Source organism: Heterocephalus glaber, unplaced genomic scaffold, assembly GCF_053883595.1.
Source record: "Heterocephalus glaber isolate CG9 unplaced genomic scaffold, H.glaber_assembly_v1.0 deba00000613, whole genome shotgun sequence".
Classification (NCBI taxonomy): Eukaryota; Metazoa; Chordata; class Mammalia; order Rodentia; family Bathyergidae; genus Heterocephalus; species Heterocephalus glaber.
In genome coordinates, this window is record NW_028258152.1 from 4702466 (window position 1) to 4720780 (window position 18315).

Consider the following 18315-nt stretch of genomic DNA (forward strand, 5'->3'; position numbering starts at 1 on the left):
GGTGCAGTTCTTGGGGTCTTCTATATAGAGTATCATGTCATCTGCAAATAATGACAATTTGACTTCTTCATTTCCTATCTTTATTCCTTTTATTTCTTTCTCTTGTCTAATTGCCACGGGTGATATTTCCAAAACTATATTGAACAGAAATGGTGATAGTGGACATCCTTGTCTTGTTCCTTATTTTAGTGTAAGGATTTCATTTTTTGACCATTTAGTATGATATTGGCTGTTGGTTTTTCATAGATGGCTTTTATCAGATTGAGGTAGAGACTATCTACTCCAATTTTTTGTAGAGTTTTTATCATAAATGCATGTTGGATTTTTTCAAATGCTTTTCCTGTGTCTATGGAGATAATCATATGGTTTTTGTCCTTGGCTCTATTGATATAGTGTATTACATTGATTGATTTTCATATATTGAACCATCCCTGCATCCCTGGGATGAATCCCACTTGGTCAGGGTGTATGATCTTGATGATCTTCTGCATTCTGTTTGCCAGTATCTTATTAAGGATTTTTGCATCTATGTTCATTAGTGAGATTGGCCTATAGTTCTCCTTTTCGGTTGGGTCTTTCTCTGCTTTGAGGATCAAGGTGATGCTTGCTTCCAGGAATGAATTTGGGAGCATTGCTTCCCTTTCAATTTCATTGAAGAGTTTAAAGAGTAGTGGCAGTAGTTCCTCTCTAAATGTCTTGTAGAATTCAGCAGTGAAGCCATCAGGCCCTGGGCTTTTCTTAGTTGATAAGTTATTAATTACATTTTCAATTTCATTGGTTGATATTGGGTTGTTCAGAATTTTTAGGTCTTCTTCATTCAACTTTGGTAATTCATACGTATCTAGGAATCTGTCCACTTCTTCTGTGTTTTCCATCTTATTGGCATATAGGTTCTGGAAATAGGTATTGATGATCCTCTGGATTCCTGCTGGGTCCATTGTAATTTTACCCTTTACATTCCTAATTGCATGGATTTGGGCCATTTCTTTCTTTTTTTCTGATAAGATTGGCTAAGAGTTTGTCAATTTTGTTTATTCTCTTGAAGAAGCAACTCTTGGCTTCATTGATTTTTTGTATTGTTCTCTTAGTCTCCATTGCATTGATTTCTGCTCTGATCTTTGTAATTCCCTCCCTGGTATGAGCTTTGGGTTTTTCCTGCTCTTCTTTTTCTAGAAGCTTGAGGTTCAGCATCAGGTTGTTTAATTGGGCTCGCTCTGTTTTCCTAATATGAGTGTTCACTGTTACGAATTTCCCTCATGAGACAGCTTTCCGATATGTTGTATTGTCATTGTCATTTAATTGAAGGAACTGTCTGATTTCTTCTTTAATTTCCTCTGTGACCCATTGGTTATTTAGAAGTCTGTTGTGCAGTTTCCATTTGTTTATGAAATTCTTGTGGTTTCTTTTGCTATTTATGTCCAATTTCATGGCACTATGGTCTGACAATAAATGATATGTATTGACTTATCTTTTCATGACTTTTTCTTTTTGTTGGATTATCCCCCTTTGTGTTTAATTTCTTGTCGTACTTGACAGATTCATTCTGCTGGGCTTCCTGGGGTTGTGATCTTCATTGTCTTTTCCTAGGATATTGTCTAAAATTTTTTGGAGGGCTGGTTTGGTATTCATGAAGTTCCTAAGGTGCTCTTTGTTACGAAAGTATCTTATTTGTCCATCCAGTTTGAAAGATAGTTTTGTAGAGCACATCAATCTAGGTTGGAGCCTGTTTTCCTTTAGGGCTTGAAATACATCATTCCAACCTTTTCTTCCCTTGAGGTTTTGTGTTCAGAAGTCTACTGTGATTCTGATGGGCTTTCCTTTGTATGTGATTTGTTTATTTTCTCTAACTGCTTGTAGAATTTTATTCTTCTCCTGGCTTTCTGGAATCTTAACTATTATATCTCTATGTGTAGATTTTTTTTGATCACAGGTAGTTGGAGTACTATATGCCTCACTTACCTGTATGTCAAGTTTTTTTTCCCTACTTGGGAAGTTTTCTGCCATCACTTTTGTGAACTGTTTTTTTATGTCATCTGCACTCTCTCCTGTTTCTTCACTGACTCTGATCAGTCTCATGTTATTCTTCTTTGCATCGTCTAGCAGCAGCTGGATTGATTTCTCGGGGTCCCTTAATGTGTTAAAGAAATTTTTCTTTTCCTGGTCACTAATTGCAATCTTATCTACTATATCTGAAATTCTGACCTCACATTGGCTCATTCTGCTGCATAAACTTTGAATGGAGTTTTTAATCTCCTGGACATTTGTTTGCATGTGTTTTATGGATTCCATTTTTTTCCTATGTTGGGATTCCATCATGTTCCTCAGCTCCTCTATTTTTTTATCTGTGTCCTTTCTAGATTTATTAATCATGTCTTGTACTGTGGGCACAATCTCTGGTGTTATATGAGAAATTATTTCTGATTTCATTTTTTTCCAGATGCTCTTTTTTTGCCAGTGCAGGGAGTCCAGGTGGTTGAGTATCAGATTGTTCCATCTTGTTTTCCTTTGAGGTTACTTTAGGTGATCTGGGAGTCTGGTTGTGAGACTTTTTTAAGTGTCTTCTCATATCAACGGGGTTGGGGTATGTGTGCTGCTGGCACCTACGCGGCTCACCTCATTGGCTCTGGGGGCAGTCATATGGCAGCCTGGAAGGTTCACCTCTTCTGCCCTGGGGGTGGCTCTGCTGTTCAGCACTGGGCACCATGGTATGGTTGCCCGGAAGGTTCACCTCCTCTATGCTGGGGCAGCTTTGGTCCTCGATGCTGTGGGCGGTCAAAAGGTATATCTTATTTGCCATCTCTCAGCACACACTTAATAAAAGTGTTACATAGACCACTACCCAAAAATTTAATCCATATTTCTTAGGTGTTTTATAACATGGAAACAGGAACCATGGTTACTGACTAGGGTTCAGGAGACCAGGTGACATAACTTAGCCTGTTGAACCTGTCTGGGCTCAAAATATGGTATCTTGAAAACATGGTGTCTGCGTGTGCTGAGTATTTTGAGCTGGATGACAGTAGGAGACTGCAGAGGCAGGACTAGTTATCTTTAGTCTTTCTCTGCCCACCTTTTGTCCCTGAAGGAGGTCATAGAAACTCCAATTCCTTTCCCTTGAAGTAAGCCATAAAACTTGGGAAGGTCACTTTCTGTTTTCATCCTTTCTCCCCAGGAAACAATTAGAAGACAGGTGGCCTACTATGTACTTGGGAGCCTAGAAGAGTCTGAAGAGATAGTCCTTGCTAAGTCCACTTGCCTCGGTTTATCACCATTGGCTTTTATCCCCCTTGTATCCAGTTATACTTCTACATTCTTCATCTTATGTAAACATAAAAATACACAGTTTTCCCTTGGTTTTGGGGTCTTCATTTCTGAAGGCTCTTATGTCACATGAATCAGTGATAAATAAATTTCTTATGGTTTTATTAATTAGTCTTTGGATCTCTAGCCATGAACCTTGCAATGAGTGAGGAAATGGCATTACATTTTATTCCCTACTAAATCTTTATTTATATTTAATCCTTTTGGAAATGGCTCATTAAAACAAATGAAAGAAGTTAGTTTAGATGATTGTAGAATATATACCTTCTTTTTTGTACTATAAATCAACATTCGTGAATTGATTTAAATGCACACTTCAGTCATTTATTTGAAAATTTAAAGAAATGAAGCAGATGGAATTCAGCTACCCAGCAAGCTTCTGAGGTTTGATTATTCAGATGATTAAGATGCTGTTTGTCAACTCAAGTTTACCATCCCTTTTAATTATATAGATAATCAAACTAAGAACTGCTAATTCTGTCTCCTAACTATTAATTGTTTGTAATTACCTACAAATTAAAACTGCATGTGCAATTAACTCTAAGAATTAATTGATACAAGGGGATTGATAAAAGGAAAGAAGAATGAGCTTAGCATGAAAGACACTCTGGGGACCCTGGACCACTGAACCCAGTGGTGTCTTTTGTTTTGTCATGTTCTAATAAAGATGCATTACAATTTCCTTGAGACTTCCTTAGGCTCATAGAGGCATTGAATAGACTGTTACTTAACAGCCTTTGGTTTCTTGGTTGACGAAAACAGTATATTTGAAGTTTGAATATCTATTGTCTTTCGCTGATATTCAAATGAATCAAACAAATCTATCATTTGCAGTATGGAGGAAATGTATGTCATTACAAAAATTATAGAGTGGTATGAATGTTCTTTTTTTTTTAACTAGCTAAGATTCTTTTTACCTTTCTTTTCTTCTTTTCTCCTTCTCTGGCAAGAATATGTCTGTAGTATATAGAATCTTACAGTTTTCTGTGAGTCATTTATGTAATTTAAGTTACTAAAATAACTATGCTTATTAGGTTTTAGAAATATCTTCCACCTGTGTAAATAATTTGCTCATTATTATCTACATTAATCTGAATAAAAATGGAGAAGAAATAAAACCCACCTCCACCTGAAAACATGATTAGAAATGTCAGGATTATACTAGAAAGCAAGGAAAGAAGGACCGGTACAAAATATTTGGCCCTGGGAAAAAAGCAGAATTTTAGACCTCCATTGTAAAGGGTTCTGTTTTTTCATGTAGTTTTCAGTTGCACTGCACAGAACTTTTCACTTTTACAGTTTTGCTGGTTGGCTTCTCTGTCAATGCCAAATAGGTGCCTGGATGTAGGAGCTCACAGATGCACATGCTTGGGGCATGGCACTATATTCTGCTCTATGGTGCATATGAGTTAGAGACATACAGTTAAGGTTATACATGGCAAGTAGATAGAAGACAGCAAAATAGGGTGAACTTGTGCTATAATAATAATTTTTATAAGAGTCTATAATAAGTATTGAGGAAATGTAATCAGGAAGACAGCACTATGAGTAGTGATTTAACAAAAAATTGTTTTTCAATGTTCAAGAATAACTGCTATTTAATTCACTCCATGTTAAACTGATATAACTATTTTGGTTTCTTTCCAATTTTGAGTATTGCTTTTTCCCAGATATTTAAATCTGACACTATTTTATCTTGTCCTGCTGGCTGATAAGTGGGACTACTAATAACGTATTTATTTTTTCAGCTGTCAGCATGCAGCGTGTCCTTGTTCCCATGTGTACTTGCCTGCACACATGCATGTAGAATTCAGTCTTTATTTTTCCCTGGTATTATTTGTGAATACTGTTGACTCTGGGAAGGGTCTGTGAAGGATTAGTCTGAAATATGACCTTGGTTTTCTTCAAACTCTCAGCTTATAACTTTCAACCGACTTTGTGGAGTAAACTGGAATTTGTTGCGTGCCACCTTGTATGGCTGTTGTCCGAGGAGGGAATCATTAGCATACATCAGTATGTGAATGATTACCTTGAGGGCTTTCATGGAGGCTTTATTGCTTTCTGAAGTGGAAAAGTTACAGCTTTACTTTCTAGTGTGATACCTATATACTGGAAAAATAATGCATGCTCTTCTTGACTGCCTAAGTCTGTTCTGTGGGTAAACAAGAGAAAATGTTTGGAAATGCCCTGGGCTCTGTTGTAAAAATGAGTTGTGTAGCTTTGTGTTCTGCAGTGATTGGGAAGATCCCCTCTTTACCTGTGATGTTTCACCTTTTGAGAGCAATTCTTAGAGTGTTTATATAGCTAGTTTACTCACATTATTAATGAACCAGAAACACAGAATCATTCCAGGTAAGATACTGTCCTTGCCCCAGGGGAGTTTATTAATTAACAAGGGAGATTGGAAAGAGAAGCTCAATTATCTAAAATATGCGAGAATGCTTATTGTGGAAGTACATTAAGGGAAGTGGGGAGGTCAAGTGCAATGCTCTGAAGTTGGGGAATGCTTTGAATTAATCAAGATGCGTTCATAATAATGTGAGGGCTCCTGCACCCACCTCTAGTAACTCTTGGGTTATTCTTTTATACCCTCTTGGGCTTATAAAGATCCCAAATTAAAATATAAAGTATACAGCCTTTCCTTTCCTATCATCTTCTCAGATACTAATTTTCTCAGGTCTTTTTCTTGTAATTGGCATTTGCTTTCATTAAAGAATTTCACTTATTCTCTTTGAGTTTTGATTGAAATATATCACTTGTTATGTTGCCTTTTCAAGAGATTTTGCTTTTTTTGATTAAGGGCAGAGATTCTTTTGACTGAATGGGTGAAATACATGTAAAAAATAAAACCTGGTAGGATGTGTGTATATTTATTGGAATATATCTAAGGTAACACATTTTCATTGTTTTATGTTACTTCTCTGTCTTTCTGTAGGGCACCTAACTTATGATACTATGAATAAATTGAATCAATTAAATGTTAGACTGAATTATTTCTGAGCTTTCCCTAATTTCTATGACATTAACCAGTCCATGGATGATTCTATTAAATTGAATGTACCAGGAAAATATATGTATATAAATAAGTATTAGAAAGTTGAAATTAATTTAATTCACTTGGATGGCAGGATTGAACTAAAGTTTTTTGTTTTTCAAACAATTAGTATTTCTGAGAAATGATTGGACAAGTAAGTTTCTTTTGGGGGGAAGGATTGGGGATTAAACATAGGATTTTCACTATGAGCTACATCCCTACCCATTTTTATTTTGTATTTCAAGACAGAGTCTTGCTAAATGGCTGAATTGCTCAGGCTGGGCTTGAACTTACAGTCCTCATGCCTCAGCCTGCTGGAGTGCTGGGATTATAGGCTTGTGCCTGGCTCTAGAGAAGTAAATCTTAAATGTTCCCATAATGAAAAAAACACTACTGCAGAAATTTTAGGAGACAACTGCCATGAGGCAGAAGAAATATGGGATATCTGCTAGCCAACCTTTTGTCCTTTCAGTATTTACCTTAAAACTTTGAATGATTTCATTTACTTTGCAACTTCAAGCCTTATGCCTTTATAATAATTCTCAGTTTTCCTTTAAAGAACTTTCGTAGTGGATAAGTTTTCCTTTCATTTTTATAAATGCTATTTGCAAATATGATTTTGCTTTAACCTTTCTTTTAAAAAGAAGTCAATGTTCTTGAAGAGAAGAGGGAGAATGAACTTATTAGTTTTCTAATGGGCACACTATGCAATAAAAACATTGGAGCTTTACTGTGTGAAGGAGCCAATGAATTGAAGCCTCTCTTTATACAATGCTATCACTTTTTCATTTATCAATGATTAGATGACAAAATGTGACTTCAACATAGAATACTGAGCTCATTAAAGTGATTTGCTTCCTTCTTTGTCATATTAAGCCATATGATTGGTGAGTACATTTTTTCTGGGCAAATATTACTTTAAACTATATCAATATTTCTAACAGACCAACCATTTGATGATTGGAGAGGAATTGTGCCAACAAAATCTTTCCATTTACCTTGTATCTCCAGTTGGAGTTTCTCTGGATCATCAGGAATGTTTCAAAACTACTGTACTGTAAGTATTTTAAATCTAGCAAAATATTGGGTTAATTTTAGTGAAAACATGAAATTTTACTAGGTACCTTTTTAATTCCTAAGATAATTCTCCATTGAAATATGTCTCATTCCTTGAAGCAATATTTTAGTTCTGTTACCATGTGTTGTGTAAGTCTCAGTGCAAAATATGTGTATTTTTTTAATTCAGTGAGCATTGGTCAAAGTGATCACCACATGGTTTGCCTCAAATGTGCTAGTCCAGCAACTGTTTTTGTGTGAGTACATGGAGTAGCCAGCAAGTATAATGGAGGCTAGTGGAGAATGGAGACATTAGAAGCATGACAATGGAAGAATTAAAAAAATCCATAGTTAATTTCCTGACTTAACCAGTGAGGGCATTTTTAAATGAAGACTCTAAATGAGGATTCTAAATGTGGCCTGAAAGTAGAATTGGGACTTTATTTATCTATTTGTAAATACACACACTAGAAGAAATTCATGTGTTCAGACATGTTATCAACAATTTCTTAAAAGACCATAAAGTTTTTATTTTATAACGTGGTGTTTTATAGTATCTGTATACTGTATACATCAGAGTTTCTTAACATCTCTCAAGTGTTCTGTCCCGTATATGAATATGTCTGTCTCATTTTTTATCTTTCTCTCTTTGTTCTTTTCATGTCACTGATTATTTTTTTCTTGACTTGCCATTTGATGCCATAACAAAATATCATAGATTAGATGGATTAAATAACAAAAATTAATTTTCTCACTGATCTGGAGGCTGAAAGCCAAAGACCTCATTGCTGGCAGAATCAATTTCTCCCAGGCCTCCTTGGCTTGCAGACCTTTGCATTGTGTCTGTGTCCTTGCATGGCCTTCCTCCGGAAGCTTGTGTCCTTGCTTTTCTTCTTGCTTTCTGTAAGGCCATCAGTCACGTTGGACTAGAGCTTCATCCTGAGGCCTGCAGTTAGCCTTTTTTAGCTCCTTAAAGGCCCTGTCTCCAAATGAATTCACACTGAGGTCAGAATCCTTGCATATGGATTTTGAGAGGACACCGTTAAGCTGACAGCACCATAAGACAACAGAAATATGTTAAATTTCCTCCACCTATTGAATAGTTCTTGTTCTGTCATTTAAACAAAACAGATGTTGAGTTTTTATATTTTTATAAAACCAAAACTGTAAACCAAAACTTTAAAAGTATTTCATACTTAGCTTGTGTTGCTAAATTTTTTATGCATCAAATTTACTAAAACTAAACTACTGTTGTCCTTTTTTTTAATATGGGGAAATTATATGGATGATAAGGAAAATTGTATGAATTCAGACAATGAAATTATATAAACATTATATTTCTTAAAATGCTAAGTTATACAACTATTGTTGAAACATATTTACCAATCTACTATTTTCAGAACATATTTATTAATCACAGTATATGATTATATGTCATTGGTAGCTAATAGTATGTAGAATTCTAATGCCTGTATACCCTTATCAAAAATAGAGTCCATAGAAAGTTGTTTTCATTATATTCTAGGAAAGGTAAAAGAATGAACTAAAGTTTCTAACCTCTCTTCCCTGCCCTGGTTTACATTAATTTAGAGACTGCTTTGAGTTGTATTGGGAAGTACATTGAAACATTTTTTGAGAAATATCTCTGGAAAAGTTATACTTGACTGTGGAGAGGTCCAAATGCAAGATTTGTGTATTCATTGTTGAGTGGAAAACCAGGAAAATAAAAGATTATTGACATCTAGGAAGTGCATGAGTAACAATAGGCCTTTTGTATAAGTCCAATTAAAGAGAAGAAGGCTGTATCTTATGTTGGCATACGATCTGCATGTGCATATGTGTGTGGATGTGTAAAAGCGGGTAAATGTAAACTCTCACATTTGTTTTGGCTGCATTTCTACCATTAGAAGTCTGAATGGTTTATTTTAATGAAAATTCCTCTTTATCATTCAAAATACTAACACTTATAGTAGAGATCAAACATCAAGTTTCAAGTTGTATTTTTTCTTTTTAAAAAATCAGTCTCATGAAAAATTGTTTTGTAGATTATACATAACATAGACTTTACCATTTTAACTATTTTCCATGGTATTAAGCACACCCCCATTGCTGTGTAATCATTACCACCATCCATCTCCAGAACTTTTCGTCTTTCCGAACTAAAACCCATTACTTATTAAACTCTGATTTGCTTAATCCATCCCTAATTCTCCTGGCAACCACTACTCTACTCTCTGTCTTTGTGAACTCGATTGCTCTAGGTACCTCAAATAAACAGAATCAGGTAGTACTTGTTCTGTTTTGACTAGCTAATTTTGCTTAGCATAATGTCTTAAAGGGCTCAACCCACTTGTATCATGTGTCAGAATCTCCTTTCTTGTTAAGGCCCAATAATATTCTGCTGCATGTGTACATTTTGTTTATCCATTCATACACCAGTGGACATTTGAGTTACTTTTCACCTTTTGAATATTTTCGACAATGCCATATTATTTTCCCCAGTGATTGTACTATTCTCCATTCCCAGTAGCAATGCACTAGAGTTCCAGTTTCTCCACATCCCCACCAACACTTGTTATATTTTCTGGTGTTTTAAATCCTAATGGATGTGTACTGGTAAGTCATCTTGATGTGGATTTGTTTAATCAGGTAAGAAGACAAAATGTAACTAGAAATAAAGGAGGCTGCATTGTTAAAGAGGAGGGGAAACAAGGACCTATGCTTGATTTTATTGGAGGAGAGACAAATAACAACACATTTTGCTTTGAAGCATTCTTTACAGCTTTGCTCCTCTCTTATAAAAGCCTTCACTTGCTCAAATAAGAAAGTCACTATGGAAATATTTCTTTAGGCAAAAAGAACACTTTTCCTTTCAAGCCTTAAGTGTTTTTAAAAAAATATATTTTGTATCCTTACAGGTTTTTAGGTCTAATTACCCAAACAATAATTCAGTAATGGCATACATATTCATGCTTTAGGCAAGTTTCATTTCTTCAACCATAGGTTTATTCTATTAGAATTCTATTACAATTTCCAATAATTTTAAGCAATGGCACGTGAGTTTTAAAAAACTTCTTTATATGAAGTAAAAAAAGAAAAATGCATCCTGAAGAAACAGTTTCTGGTGTCATTTCTTTATGGCCTCTGAATTACTGAGGTATTTATAGCCTTAATTATCTTAAAAGATAATATTTATCTAAGGTAAGTGAGATCTGTGGATATAAAATATCATACAACATAAAAATGTAATATTATATTGGAATCAGGTAGGAAAGACCACCACCTCCAACTTTCTGCTGCAGTTTCATGCCATAACTTTTCTTTAAAAGGTTGGCTAACTTTATGATAATGTGTGAAGCAGTCTTGAAACTCACAACCAGTGAGGCTTGTAGTTACAGTACAAAAAAAAAAGAGCTTGGTTATTTATCAGTATCTGATGTATAAAATTTAATGCGTGTGTCAATAGTGCTATTAAAAACAGCACATAGCTAAGATGAGGACAAATATTTACAGAATTTTGAATATGTAGTTAGTTTCTAGCTAATATTTCAAAACAAGAGTAAGTGAAAAAACTTATTCACTAGTTGTCAGTAAGGCAAGACTTTCTTCCATTGACTAATTTTCAGTGATGCAGTGGCCATAGGGATTGGCAGGTGTCCCTGAAAGACAGTGTGGCACTTAGTGCTGCCCCAGGAGAGGGAAACAAGCGAAGCTGCGTGTGTGTGGGCACGCACTGGGAATGGTGGTGATTCGGTCCATGGGTAAAGGGTAGAAGTTTCCCCCAGCAGAAAGAGCAGAAGTGTTTGTCCAAGGTGGGAAAGCAGAATGCATCTCCAGAGTTTAAGGAATGTGTGGCTGGAGCTCAGCATGCCAGATGAAAAGTAGCAAGAAATGACACTGAAGAGATCAGCCAGGAACTAGCATCAAGAGCTTGGGAGACCTCTTCTACGACTTTGTGCACAGTCACTTTCTCTTCCGCTTCTTACCTTCAACCCTTCTGACCTTGATACTTGGAAATAGAGGATTATAAACATAGGATTCGGTCTCATTAACTGTTTACATTATGAATCATTTTCGATTTCAAAGAGCACATTGTGGGCCTTCTTGACCTGAGAATGTTCAGTCTCCACTCCCAATCCTCCAAGTGGATGAAAGGGAAAGAGAAAAAGGCTTGCTGGTCCTATTTTTGTTAAAATTCTTATAAGTTCATCTAATAAACACCATAAAAAACTGTTAGTTTTGCAGAAACATATCTTTTAGAAATGAGAGAAATTTTAAATGTAACTTCAGTTGCTCAATTTAGGCTCATTTTGACCATAAAAAGGATTGATTTTAATAGATGAAATATCTTAGCATTTTTTGGGGGGGGGGGTAAATGTTCTTGAGCCAGTTCAGTAAAAAAAGGATCATAAAGAATCTAAAGAGAACTTTTTCTTTTAAATTGGAAGTTTTGATGTCATTTTATAATTCTTTGCCAAAGTGTACTGTCACAAAATTATGACACTTAAAGGATTTTGTTTGTATAATGAAAAGTATTAAATTCACTTTTATTTTATAAAACATAATTGCACATTTCTTTTCCTACATAAATACAAAAGATTTCCTACATCATCATGTCTTCTCTCTGCTCTTTTCTTCCTGCTTCCAAAATAAAATGTTGGAGGAGGTATTGCAATTTTTTTCATATGCTTGATTTTCTCACCATGAGTTATATTTGACAGAAGATGGTCATCTGATTTTCCAATTTTTCTATGAATTAGCCCAAATCATCACTAATTCTAAATTTAAAGTTTCTGTTTATTCGGATGTTTCTTATAGTCATTTTGGTTAAAAACTAAGTTACTTTTTAATAATCCTATAGTATGCTTGGAACTCAGGTCCTGCATTAATAGTTGAGTGACTATATATTTTTGACATTTTGAAACAGCATCCCAGCCAATTGGTCTTACCTATTTTTTTCTTTGTTTATTTTTCAGTATTATTACATGGAGTAATAGTCCTCAATATTGTACATTATCTTTGAACTTCAAATTTTAATTTGAAATGCATATTTTTTCCAATAAGTTTATTGGTACATTTTAGGTAAACAATACAGTTACATTCATCATGGGGATCTTGTACCTTTACATGAGTCTCTTGGTTCTTATTTTTTTTCCCCTTCCCCTTCCCTCCCCTCACCCCCTCCACCCTTCCCTATTTGCAAAGACTTTGTTTCCATTTTTTTCCTTTTCTCATATTTTTTCTTTTCCCTTCTTTCCTTTCCCCTACCCCTCTCACTTCCCCTGCTCCTTTAGACCTTTTCTTCCTATGAAATGCATATTTCTTGTTCTATGAAGTATTAAAGTTTTAAATCTTTATGACAACATAGTTATTTACTAGTTAATTACTGTGTAATTTACATAGAGTTAAAGGCCCACATTTCTATAGTGCTGCTATCTTGCAGCAGTGTCAGCTTTGACTGAAGTATATTTTTGTAACTATCATTTATTTTATAGGATTGAATCTTTCCTTCTAGGTAGAAATTTCTAGTGTTATTCCAGTTAAAAGATACTTTTTAGGAAAAATAAAGGAAGTGCTCCTTGACAAATTCCTTTAGCAATGAATAGGTCAAAAATATAATTGACTATTCTCACAAAGATTTAGAAGAGAGCCCTCTTGGCAAATGAAAGACCCGGACTATACTATTGCTTGGATTTTCTTGGGTGCCACCACCTTGTAACGTTGTAGTCTCATCCACAGTAAATGATTCTCAAATGTGGAGGAGCAGGTAAGTTAATACAATTTTACATTTGTATTTTGGGACAATTTAATTTCTTTAGAGAGAAATCTTAATATATGCTTCCCATTTCTTTTATTATAAAAGAACATTGAAATTTTACTTTTGGGTGTCAACCTCACATCATTTCTTTACTGTAGAAGACAAAAGATTCAACCCAGTTCTCTCAGTCAGAAATGGCCCTTTGTTCTGAGATCTCCTCAGGTGGGAGAGAAGCTTGAGGAACCCCGTGCCCCGAGCCCCGAGCCCAGAGGTGTAAGTCATAGTGTTGAGAGTAGTTCCAGCTCTGAAATTACCAGTCAGCGTGTATATTCTTTAGGTAATCTAGAGTGCAGCTGTTTCCAAAACCCGAATGAAAACATGAAAAGTTGTATATAGAGAGCATTTTAGCAGATATTAGATTAAGGAAATGAACAGACTGTACCTGCCCTGGGGAATCCCTGTCTCCCCCCACTGCCACCTCTTGGGAAGCTAAGTACACTTGTTCTCTAGTAAAGGAACATTAACTAAATTTCTTAAAAAGTAATGATAGAGAACAAACTGTAAAAAGGCAGCCAAAAAAGGCAAACATCTGTTACTGAACATGTCTCACTTGACTTCCTTTTAATGTTCTTAGGAATAAATTTATGAAGTAGGGAAGGTTTAGCACTAATTAGTTTGTTTTCATCAAACAAAATGCACCAGACATGGATGTTGAATATGAATGAAAACTTCAATAGTAGTAATAATTACATAAAGAAAGCTCTGGTAGCCAGGGCTGTGGCCATAAATTTTGCATATTAGTGTGGCTGTTACTATTGTATTGATTTAGATTGGCGGTAATTTGCTTATTTAAATGATCAGAAAAAATGTTTTTAAAATGTCATGTATTAATTAAACAATAGAAGAGTTAGGCAAAATACTTTCTTTTCAATTTTTTACCTTTAGGCTAATTAGATGTTAGAATAATTTGGGATGAAAAATATAGAGCTACTCAAAGCCAAAGTTTTATATCACAAACAGTAGCGATAGTAATAGTTATAGCACATACTATTTGTTCAGATTTGTAACCATTTCTTGGAACTCTTGGGACCACGCAATTTTAGGAATTCAGAAAATTTTGAATTTTAGAAGGAAAAGAAGATAAGTGTATCTGCCATCAAATCTGTAATTAAACAAGTTATGTTTGCAGTAAAGCATGTGAATGTTCTCATTAATTGGGAGGTAGAGGCCACTATATTGGCCTTGTATGGGTTGGTTTAAACAAGGTTTTGCCCACAAAAATCAGCAGAGTTAAATTTTGCCTTCATATGTGTTATGAAAATTTTGTTTTTAAAATTTCAGGGTCTCAGGTAAAAAATTGTAGACTTGTGGCAGCAGTAGTGATAGTAATAAGTAAGAGTAGGAGTAGTTAATGAAAGAGAATGGAGAAGATAAGGGGACACATACACAGAACACATACACTCATACACACTCATACACACACATGGAGTAAAAGCAATGTAAAAGCTGTGCCATAGTCATTGACTGGGATAGTCCAGCACTCATTAGAAAACCCTATTTTGATTGCAAGTCAGAAGGAACAAAACCATACCAGGGACAAAAAACCAAAAACCAAATAATTGTGTAAGATTTTCAAACAGTGGAGATCATAGCCATGATGAATGTTGGTAAGGGTACAGCACACTGCTCTTCAGTGATTGGCTCTTAGTCTGATTCCACTTTTATTCTTGAAACAAACATATGGGATAATTTTTAACCTCAAATTACTTCAAGGACTTGGTATTCTTCTTCATCTGCTCTTCCTTCATGTACCTGTTACTATTTATCAGCATTCTTGAAAGTCCTTTAACATTTGCCTTTTGTTATATGTTAAAATAATTTTTATAATTTATGCCTGTAGTATATATATGTATATATCTTTGAAGAAAACTCATATGATCCAAGAATAAGGAAAAATCAATCATGCTTATTATAACAATATTTTATACCCTTACTTTTTCTGTCAAAAATACTTTCTGGGGGAGTCACATGGAAGATGCCAAATCACCCCGCTACAGACAGGCAGGTTTGCCCATGCCCTACTGAGGTCCTGAGTCACACAGAACACAACGAATCAGCCCGCTGCAGACAGGCAAGTCTGTGCATGCCCTACCGAGGTCCTGAGTCACATGGAAGATGCCAAATCACCCCGCTGCAGACAGGCAGTTCTGCCCATCCCCTACCGAGGTCCTGAGTTGCACAGAACACGCCCAATCAGCCCGCTGCAGACAGGTAGGTCTGCCCACACCCTACCGAGGTCTCCAGTCACCCACAATATGCCGAATCAGCCCGTTGCACACAGGAAGGTCTGTGCACGCCCTACCGAGGTCCTGAGTCACGCAGAAGACACCGAATCACCCCGCTGCAGACAGGCAGCCACCTGGTTCCACACTACAAAGATGAAGAGGACACCAGACCACCAGACCAAGGTACTGAGTCCCACTGTTCCTGGTCTAGAGGTAGGGGCTTCCCGGTCACCATCCCTCCTGCTGCTCCCAGCCCAGAGGAAAGGGCTTTTGGGTCACCATCCCTACCTCTGCTCCTGGCCCCTGTCCCACCTCTCCCAGGTCAGAGGAGGTAATTGGTGCAGGTGCTAACAGCCCCCCACCCCAGTCAAAATGAGAAAACACATAAGTAAGTCTCAAAACCAGACTTCCAGATCACCTACAGAAACCCCAAAGGGAAATGAGATGGAACACTCTGATATTCAACCACCTGGACCCACTGAACTGGCAACAAAAGGGGATCTGGAAATAATGAAATCAGAAATAATTTCTCATATAACAGGAGAAATTGTGCCCCTAGTGCAAGACATGATTAATAAATCTAGAGAGGAGCTTAGGAACATGATGGAATCCCAACATAGGAAACAAATGGAATCCATAAAACAGATGCAAATACATTTCCAGGACATGAAAAACTCCATTGAAAGTCTACACAGCAGAATGAGCCAATGTGAGGACAGAATTTCAGATATAGAAGATAAGATTACAATTAGTGACCAGGAAAAGAAAAATTGCTTCAAAATTGTAAGGGAACATGAGAAATCAATCCAGCAGCTGCTAGATGATGCAAAGAAGAATAACACAAGACTAATTGGGCTCAATGAAGAAACAGGAGAGAGTGGAGATGACATAAAAAATCTCTTCACAGAAATAATGGCAGAAAACTTCCCAAGCAGGGGAAAAGAACTTGACATACAGATAAGTGAGGCATATAGGACCCCAAATAGCCTTGATCAAAAAAAATCTACACATAGGCGTATAATTGTTAAGATTCCAGAAACACAACAGAAGAACAAAGTTCTCCAAGCAGTCAGAGAAAAGAAACAAATCACATACAAAGGAAAGCCCATCAGAATCACACCAGACTTCTCAACACAAACCCTCAAGGCAAGAAGAGCTTGGAGTGACATATTCCAAGCCCTAAAAGAAAACAGCTTCTAACCCAGATTGATGTACCCTACAAAACTATCTTTCAAAATGGATGGAGAAATAAGATACTTTCATGACAAAGAGCACCTTAGGAACTTTGTGAATACCAAACCAGCACTCCAAAGAATTTTACACAATAGCCTAGGAACAGACATTGAGGATCACAACCCCAGGAAGCAAAGCAGAATGAACCCATCTGGCATGACAAGAAATTAAATGTAAAAGGGGAGAACCCAACAAAAAGAAAAAGTCATGGAAATGACAAGTCAATACATTTCAGTTACAACCATCAAGATTAATGGTCTCAATTCACCAATCAAAAGAAATAGACTGGCAGAATGGGTCAAGAAGCAAAATCCAACAATATGCTGCATCCAAGAAACACACTTCATTCAAAAGGAAACTCATACACTGAAAGTTAAAGGGTGGAAAACAATACTCCATGCGACAGGAACCTCCCCAAAAAGCAGGAGTAGCTATCCTCTTTGTAGATCAAGTAGCTTTCAAACCAACACTGATTAAGAGAGATGAAGAAGGACACTACATCCTTGTAAAGGGAACAATCCAAGAGGAAGAGATGACAATCATAAATGTCTATGCACCAAACACTAGTGCGCCCAACTATATAAAACAAATACTAATGGACATGAAAAGCCATATATGCACTAATACAATTGTAGTTGGGGACCTCAACACCCCACTGTCACAAATGGATAGATCAACTAGACTAAAAATAAGTAATGAAATAATAGAACTCAATCGAACTCTTGAACAAATGAACTTAACAGATGTTTACAGAGTCTTCCACCCCACAAAATCAGAATACACATTCTTCTCAGCTGCACATGGGTCATTCTCCAAAATAGACCGCATATTCACACATAGAACAATTAAGTGCAAAGGAATTGAAGTTATCCCCTGTATATTATCAGACCATAGTGCGATGAAATTGGAGATCATAGCAAAAGAAACTCAAAAAATTTCATAAACACATGGAAATTGAACAACACACTTCTGAATAACCAGTGGGTCACAGAGGAAATTAAAGAAGAAATCAGACAGTTCCTTCAATTAAATCACAATGACAATACAACATATGGGAATCTATGGGACACAATGAAAGCAGTCTTATGAGGGAAATTCATAGCAGTGAATACGCATATTAGGAAAACAGAATGAGCCAAATTAAACAACCTGGTGCTGCACCTCATGCTTCTAGAAAAAGAAGAGCCAGACAACCCCAAAGCTCATATGAGGGAGGAAATTATAAAGATCAGAGGAGAAATCAATGCAATGGAGACTAAGAGAATGATACAAAAAATCAGTGAAGCCAAGAGTTGGTTCTTCGAAAGAATCAACAAAATTGACAAACCTTTAGCCAACCTTATCAGAAAAAGGAAAGAAAAAGCCCAAATCCATGCAATTAGGAATGAAAAGGGTGAAATTACAACAGACCCAGCAGAAATCCAGAGGATCATCAATACCTACTTCCAGAACCTATATGCCAATAAGATGGACAGCACAGAAGAAATGGACAGATTCCTAGACACATATGAATTGCCAAAGTTGAATGAAGAAGACTTAAAAATTCTGAACAACCCAATATCAACCAATGAAATTGAAAATGGAATTAAAAACTTATCACCTAAGAAAAGCCCGGGCCCTGATGGCTT

The 18315-nt window shown here is 36.1% G+C and overlaps 1 protein-coding gene across 1 annotated transcript in view; it reads left to right on the forward strand.

Moving 5' to 3' along the window:
* Positions 1-18315, forward strand: part of Iqcm (IQ motif containing M) — a 274753-nt gene that overhangs the window by 45365 nt on the left and 211073 nt on the right. Inside the window, exon 3 of the mRNA XM_021247888.2 lies at positions 7300-7412. Coding sequence (XP_021103547.2) covers positions 7300-7412 — 113 coding nt within the window. The remainder of the gene's footprint in view (positions 1-7299; positions 7413-18315) is intronic.